General features: G+C 45.2%; 1 protein-coding gene across 2 annotated transcripts in view; it reads right to left on the reverse strand.

Annotated features, from left to right (window-relative positions):
* Nucleotides 1-787, reverse strand: part of FSTL1 (follistatin like 1) — a 57923-nt gene extending 57136 nt beyond the window's left edge. The window contains exons 1-2 of one of the 2 annotated variants that reach the window (XM_060418423.1): nucleotides 728-787; nucleotides 209-265 (exon numbers count right to left, since the gene is read on the reverse strand). In XM_060418423.1, the coding sequence (XP_060274406.1) occupies nucleotides 209-265 (57 nt within the window). In that variant the 5' untranslated portion in view covers nucleotides 728-787. Of the gene's footprint in view, nucleotides 1-208; nucleotides 266-426; nucleotides 533-727 lie in introns of those variants that run through there. The other variant, XM_015092465.3, reaches the window with a different exon arrangement.
* Between the last annotated feature and the right edge of the window lie 7733 nt (nucleotides 788-8520).

Consider the following 8520-nt stretch of genomic DNA (forward strand, 5'->3'; position numbering starts at 1 on the left):
AGCTTACGGCCCAAACTACTTTTCCTGATTTTTAAGGTTTAAGTTTCCTAAGTAGCATTTCTGCTCCGAGCGCCCCCTCACCCGGCGGATGGAAACTCCCAGTCCGACCCGGGGAGAGCATCCCCGGGGACGCACGCACCGCCCGCGCCACGCGCAGACCCCAGTGGCCCCGGCGCCCGAGTTCGGACCGGCTCAGAGGCTCACCTACCTCGGCGTGGACCCAGGCGACCGCCACCAGCGCGAGCGCGAGCCAGCGTCTCCACATCTGCGGAAGAGAGAAGAGCCAGACTGAAGGCTCCGGGCCCCGTGCCGACCCCGGAAACTTCCTTGGGTCCCGGCGGCTCGCCCCCTCCGCCCGGCCACCCTCGGCCGCTCAGAGGGGTCGCACCAGTGCGTTCGGCTTCGCGCCACGCACCCCGCTCTCACCATGGTCCCGTCCCGGTCTCCGGAGGGCGCGGGGCAGGCGGCTGCAGCGAGCTCTAAGGGAAGGTGGGAGCTTCGCGGATCGCCAGCCTCAGAGGAAATCCGACCTGGGCTCGCCGCCCCTTAAGACCCCTCCTTCCCCGACAGCCTGCCCCCCAGCTCCTCCCCATTCTCCTCCCTCTTCTGCAGCAGCGGCCCCCGCGGCTCAGGCTCCGCTCCCTCCTCCCAATCCCTAGCTACCTCGAGCCCGCGAGCGTCCGAGCGCTGCTGAGCCCCTTTTCCCACCAGGCCCCTAGTTTAGCACCTTTCTGACTCCCAGGATGTGGAGACAGAGTGGCGGGGTTGTCCTGGGGGCCCCTGCAACAAAGCGAGTGTGGAAGGGGGAGCCTAAACCCCACCCCCGGGAGGGGCGGGTGGCTTGCGGCAGCTCGGGCTGGCTGCGGGCGCGGGCTGGCTGCGGCGGTGGCCAGGTGGGGCGGTGCTGGGGAGGGCCCCGGCTCTGACGGGCGGCAGGAACCTGGGGGGAAAATCCCTGCGGCGCGGGGAGCTGGAGTCGCCCCCTACAGCTGGTAGAGGGACCCTTGCAGCCCGTGGTCCGAGGCATCACTGTCGCCAGAGCAAGAGAAAGGGGACTCAGGGCCCAGAAGAGGCAGGCCAGCCTGAGGAAAGCTGCTTTGGATCCAGCTGTGGATTTCCTGGGGGGCCGGGACAGGGGAGAGGGAGGTGGAAGCCATCCTCCTCTGCTGACAAGATCCTAATTCCAAGCTTAGCCAGCCACCTCATCCTGTCCTTCCCTTCAGTCCAGGAGCGACCGGTGTCCCCTTGCTCTCCTCCCAGCTTCACCTGTGTCCCTATTCCCATCCCTGCCATCCCAAGTCCTCTCCATGTTCATGCTTCACATCTCCACCAACTGCTACCCAGAGGCTTTCAAATATGTGCTTCCTCTTTGCCGATGTTGACTCCCCAAACTGCTCCCAACCCTAACTTCTTTTCTAGCCTGTACCTGGTGTCCTTGCTGCCAAGAACAAGTCCACTTGATACCTCACATTTAAGGTGCCCAAGGCTGAGACCTGGGTGTTCATTGGAAGGACTGATGTTGAAGCTGAAACTCCAATACTTTGGCCACCTGATGCGAAGAGCTGACTCATTGGAAAAGACCCTGATGCTTGGAAAGATTGAGGGCAGGAGGAGAAGGGGAAGACAGAGGATGAGATGGCCGGATGGCATCACCAACTCAATGGACATGGGTTTGGGTGGACTCCGGGAGTTGGTGATGGACAGGGAGGCCTGGAGTGCTACATTTCATGGGGTCGCAAAGAGTCGGACACGACTGAGCGACTGAACTGAACTGAACTGAAGGCTGAGACCCACTTCCCACCAGCTCTGGGTGTGTTTATCTACGTCTTCCAGAGTGGTGCCTGAAAAAGGTATCTCATTTCTCGGACCCCAGTTGTGACCATATCCTGGCACTTTTCCCTTGATCTCTCTGGTTCATCCCTTCACCCCAGTTCACATTTCCACTTCCCTGGACCAGACCTTCATCCTTCCTCACTCAGGAATTCTAGAAACCACTTCTGGTTGCCCTTCAGCTCCTGGTTTTCCTCCCCTGGCCTTCACTGCAGCCCATTGCCATATTATCTCTACATAAACACTGTCTTCCTCATGCTCTTTCCCTGCTCAGAAACTTAAGTGCTCTTCCCATGTCAAAAACAAAATCTTCTTGTAAGTCATCCATCTAACCTTACAAGATACTTATAATAGGGCTTCCCAGATGGTGCTAGTGGTAAAGATCCTACCTGCCAATGCAGGAGACACAAGAGATGCAGGTTTGATCCCTGGGTCCAGAAGGTCCCCTGGAGGAGGGCATGGCAACCACTCCAGTATTCTTGCCTGGATAATCCCATGAATCCTCACAAAAGCTACTTATATGTTCTCTACTCAAATCAGGCCATCTTCTCATTCTCTGAACTTGTCGTATTCACTCTTTTACCATGATTTGTTGAATGCATACTGTTGCAGTCTTAGAGGTCTTCAGATAACACCCACAAGGCCCATCCAAGTTCAAAATCCATTAAGATAGCTGCAGGAGTCAGACGGGTGGAAAACAAAATGTCAGCTTTGTCCCTGGGAAAAACTCGAACAGTAGCCATGGCTTTTAGATCCGCAGGGATAAAGACCGGCTTGTACTTCAGCCCAGAACTGAACATATCCCACAGTGGAGATGTGGGTTTGATCCCTGGATTGCAAAGATTCCCCTGGAGAAAGAAATGGCAACACACTCCAGTATTCTTGCCTGGGAAATCCCACTGACAGAGGAACCTGGTGGGCTACAGTCCATGGGATCTCAAAGAGTCACAACTTAGTAGACTAAACAACAACAACAAACACCAGTCACCAGCAGAGTTGGAAAGTCTGCTTGTAAAAGCTGACTGGAGTTTTACAGCTTCTGGAAAAGCAGAAAATACGCGCTTCCTGGGGCAGGCCTGCTTTCCAAACCTGAGGGTTCAGAAGGACACAAGGCCAATTCTTCCCTCAAGCTCACTAGACAGGCAGTATACTCCTGCTTCCTCGTCATGGAAACAGAAGCAGGGAATAGACACCCCCTCCCCAAAAGTCACCCTGGCCCCATTTCTGTGCTTGGACTGGAGGGCACTATGTTGTGCAAGTTTTCCTTCTGCCCTCTAGTAACTCACGGTACTTTCCATCCCTGGCATATGTACTGTACTCCCTCAGAATCTGGCAGGGTGTCCTCTCCGCCTTCCTCCTTTTGTCTATTAAAATTCTGTCTTTTTCTTTCTCTTTTTCTTCAGGATCCAAGTAAAGTTTCATTGCTTTTTCTAGCATCGTTTCTGGCAATAAATTGACATAGTGGAAAGCACGTGAGGTCTAAGGTCAAATGAACCTGCTTTCAATATTACATGGACAGACTATGGGGTCGCAGAGTCAGACTCGACAGTGTCTAGTGTCTAGTACACTTTCAGTATTGTTGCCACCTTATACCAGCTGTGTGACTTTGTCAAATTACTTGAGCTCCCTGAAGATAGATTTCTGCATCTGACAAATGGCAGCAATAATGCCTTGCAGAGGCTTGTGGCATTTAACATGGTAACTTAGAGTAAGTGCCAGGTAGGTAGTAGACCTCTATAAATGGCTCAGTTTAGTTCAGTCGCTCAGTTGTGTCCGATTCTTCGTGGTGACTCACAGCACGCCAGGCCTCCCTGTTCATCACCAACTCCTGGAGTTCACCCAACCCCATGTCCATCGAGTTGGTGGTGGACAGAGGATAATGATGAACATTCAGCCATCTCATCCTCTGTTGTCCCCTTCTCCTCCTGCCCCCAATCCCTCCCAGCATCAGGGTCTTTTCCAATGAGTCAACTCTTCGCATGAGGTGGCCAAAGTATTGGAGTTTCAGCTTCAGCATCAGTCCTTCCAATGAATACCCAGGACTGATCTCCTTTAGGATGGACTGATTGGATCTCCTTGCAGTCCGAGGGACTCTCAAGAGTCTTCTCCAACACCACAGTTCAAACGCATCAATTCTTCAGCACTCAGCTTTCTTCACGGTCCAACTCTCACATCCATACGTGACCACAGGAAAAACCATAGCCTTGACTGGACAGACCTTTGTTGGCAAACTAATATCTCTGCTTTTGAATATGCTATCTAGGTTGGTCATAACTTTTCTTCTAAGAGAGTAAGCGTCTTTTAATTTCATGGCTGCAATCACCATCTGCAGTGATTTGGGAACCCCCAAAATAAAGTCTGACACTGTTTCCGCTGTTTTCCCATCTATTTGCCATGAAGTGATGGGACCAGATGCCATGATCTTAGTTTTCTGAATGTTGAGCTTTAAGCCAACTTTTTCACTTTCCTCTTTCACTTTCATCAAGAGGCTTTTTAGTTCTTCTTCACTTTCTGCCATAAGGGTGGTGTCATCTGCATATCTGAGGTTATTGATATTTCTCCTGGCAATCTTGATTCCAGCTTGTGTTTCTTCCAGTCCAGCGTTTCTCATGATGTACTCTGCATATAAGTTAAATAAGCAGGGTGTCAATATACAGCCTTGGTGGCTATAAATGGTAGCCGTTATTTTGCTGATGTGCTCTGCTTATGAATTGCAATTATTATATGCAATTATTATTATATTACAAGAACAGGTCTTAATTTATTTAACTATCACAACAAACTGAAAAGTATTTTGTCATTGCTTCCACTTTCCAAGTAAGGAAACTGAAACTCAGAAAAATTGGGGTACTTTTCTGAGGTTAAGAGTTGATTATATAGGGGCTTCCCAGGTGGCACAGTGGTAAAGTATCCACCTGCAAATGCAGAAGACTCAAGAGATGAGGGTTATATCCCCAGGTCAGGAAGATCCCCTGGAGGAGGGCATGGCAGCCTACCCTGGTATTCTTGCCTGAAGAATCCCATGGGCAGAGGAGTCTGGTGGGCTGCAGTCCATAGGGTTGCAAAGAGTAGGACACAGCTGAAGCGGCTGAGCACGCACTCACACATGCAGTGTCTAACACCTGTTTGTTTAGTTGTTGGTTTTGATTCTTCAGTTAGATTTTAAGTTGTTGATGGCATAAACATTGTTTTTCATGTCTTTATTCTTTCCACATTTGGGGCGCAATTGATCAAATTGATTATATAAAAACTAAAGATTCCTGTTGATCAAGGGCACCACAGAAATGTGATAGATTAGAAGATGTTCAATATCTAAAATGGACATAACTTCAATATATGACCCCTGAAAATCAATAAGAAAAAGATACAAACTCAATAGAAAAATGGGCAAAAGGTATGAACAGGCAGTTTCTCAAAAAAGGAATCCTAAATGGCCAATAAATACAGAAAAGATGTTCAAAGTAACTGGTACAATTTAAACTATCCAACAACCTTATAAAATCAGTATTATCTTATTACCTCCATTTTATAGGTAAGGGAATTGAGACACAGAGAGTTTAAGTAACTTGTTCAAAATTACATAAGAAATAGTAAATATTACTTTATATTCATTATAGTGGCAAAAATGAGAGAGTTGGACAATGCCGAATTACAGTATGTGAGTATCGTAGTCTTTCTGATACACTGTAGTGATTAAGAACATGGGCTTAGGAGCCAGGTTGCCTTGGTTCAAATTTGCCTTGGTAGTAAATTTTGGCTTTAGTACTTACTCAGTAACCTTGGGCAAGTTACTTTCTCTGGTCTCAGTTTCCTGTTTTGTAAAATGGGGATAATATAGTGCTACTAGGGGAATAATTCAATGGAAGGACCTTGCAGGATACTGATGATAATTCTGTGCTAGAGTATGGTTAACTTGGCACACTATAATAAACACTAAATAAAACAAGATTAATCAAAAATGGTAATAAAACAAAAAACCAAAAGATTTGATAGCTGTATCATGAGGAATTTTTTGGTTGCAGATGATAGGGAAGTCAACTTGACTAAATGGCTTTTGCAATTACATAAATTTATTCACCTACCAGCTAAGAAATCCAGGGGTAAATTTGACTTCAGGAAAGCCTTCAGCTGGAGCTCAAATAAGGTCACCAACGATCTAATTTCTTGCCATCTCTCCCCTTTACCTTCAGCATCTTTTTTTCATCCCTGGATTCCACATGGCTCCTGGGAGTTCCAGTCTATGCTCTCACTGTGGTAAACTGCCTGCAGTGCCAGTCTTATCATGCCCTTGGACTACCCCCATCTAGGTGAGGGAGAGAGTCTTCTTTGGGTTCACTTTTTTTTTTTTTTTTTTTTGACTGCCTTATGGGATCTTAGTTCCCTGACCAGAGACCAAACCTGGACTATGGCAGTAAAAGCACTGAGTTATAACCACTGGACAGCCAGGAAAATCCCAGCGTTCACTGTTTTAAAAAGATCGCCGGAATTGAGTGTCTTGACATCTCCATACCAATCACTTTGATTGGAGGCTGGACTGGGCTGACTGGTTTAAGCCAATGAGGATCTACTCAGAAGAAAATCAGGGTAATGTTGACAGGAAAGGCAGGAATTGAATGCTGGGACCAAGTCAACAATGTCCACTACAGCAATGAATCACCAACCTACACTGTGAAACCAGCACTCTCCAAAGTTGGGGTGCCCCTTTTCCCAGAGGGTATGGGAAAAGAATATTAGAATGTCTATGTTTACTCATTTCCAATCTAAAAATAGAAATTAACTTTGCAAGTAGTAGACAGGCTCTGTTCCTCATATTTGGTCCCTGTGTCAGACAGTCATGGATTACACTGTATTGCCAAACACCACTGCCAAGAACAGCAGGAGTTCTCCCCACAAAGGGATGGCTGCAGCTCGCTCCCTTTAATATATTGTGATATACTGTGGTATGCCCACATGGATTACATGGATTACATGGATTTACATGGTATACAATCTAGTTTTAACTAGATTAAAACATTTTAGCTACAGAACCATAAATTGAGGATAAACCTTCCTATTAATAAGAAAAGGGTAGAGCTGACATATTTTCTACTTCTGAAAACAGCTCACTGACTGCCACACTAACAAGGTAAAAACAAATGACTTAATTAGATCTGATGAGTCAAACTCAAAAATAACAATAAGACTATTTGAAATATGGATTCATATTCATTATTATTGGTGATATCTCCATCCTTAGTATGTTTTGAGTTACTTAGTAGGAATACTTGGAATTACCAAGAACTTTAGAAACCATGTTTCTGGAACATAAAGACATTAAGACAGATACTTGTTTTTGGAGGGTGATATTTGCAATACTCATTTCAGTACTTTAGAAAATTTCACTCAATTTGATATTAAATATTTAGAGACACTCTTAGGTTTCTTACTTAATAGCAAAGGACTATTGTAAAGCAACATAAAGTAAAAATAAAAATTTAAAAAAAAATAGCAAAGGACATACCTTGAGGGGAAACAATTATCTTCCTGCTCTAATTAAGAATAATAGAAATAGTACATGGAAAACAATATGATGACAAGCTAAAACACATTTTTGGTCAGCATACACCATTGGAATTGGCAAAGAAACAAACAAAAATTTTATATATATATATATGGTTTATACATAAACACATCTGAAAATTAGCAGGAAAAGCAAGTATTAAAGCAAGTTACACCATGCAAAGTTACTACATAGGGATGAAAATATGGATGTCTCAATGTTTCTCTTCTTAAAGATTGACTATATTGTTTCAATAATGAAGTCAAGGAACTGCTTTTTGTGTATGAGCAAATACAGAAAGCTGTAGTTGGAAAAGATACATTCCTAATAATAAACGACTTCTTTAGGATGGCATCACCGACTAGATGGACGTAAATTTGAGTGAACTCCGGGAGATGGTGATGGACCGGAAGGCCTGGCATGCTGCAATTCATGGGGTCGCAAAGAGTTGGACACAACTGAGCGACTGCACTGAACTGAACGGAATGAACTCAGTATCTTCTGGAAGAACTGTGTAAGTAAAACCGAGGGGGAGTGGCTGCTTTGAATACAGCAGAAGGACTCAGGATAACATCCCACAGCTACCCTCACAGATGGAATCCTGCGCCCGGCAATTCACAGATGAGCTACAAATGAGTTACTGCAGCAAGGATACTGCGGTCAGAGCTGCATACCACGCTATAGAGAATCATTGGTGTGGTTATTTTTATAAATTAACATAGAGCAGGATATTTTAATATTTAGTATTGATATGGGAAGTGACTATGAAAATATTTTGCGCCACACAGAGGCTCACAGATTGTCTTGAGACACAGGCCGTAAATGTTGTTGAACTTGAAAACACAAATGTTTGCCTAATATAAAGACTGCTGTTCCAAATTTGTTAGCTTTTTATGTGATAACAAATAGAATGCTACCTATCAGATTAAAAAAATAACCTACACACAATCTACCACTACATGGAAAATTTGTGATGCTAATGAGTGAGAAAGTAATTGCTCTTTGAGATAAGCATGCTGTGGAAAAATATTTTTAAATTGGATATTTGGAAGCGTTTCATTGTTAGGTGACTTTGTTGTCCCAAACAAAAATGGTGAGGCACCCATAAAAACTCTCATGTATGCACATTTTAAAACCTTTCACAAAATTTT

This window comes from Ovis aries, chromosome 1 (assembly GCF_016772045.2).
Source record: "Ovis aries strain OAR_USU_Benz2616 breed Rambouillet chromosome 1, ARS-UI_Ramb_v3.0, whole genome shotgun sequence".
Taxonomy (NCBI): domain Eukaryota; kingdom Metazoa; phylum Chordata; class Mammalia; order Artiodactyla; family Bovidae; genus Ovis; species Ovis aries.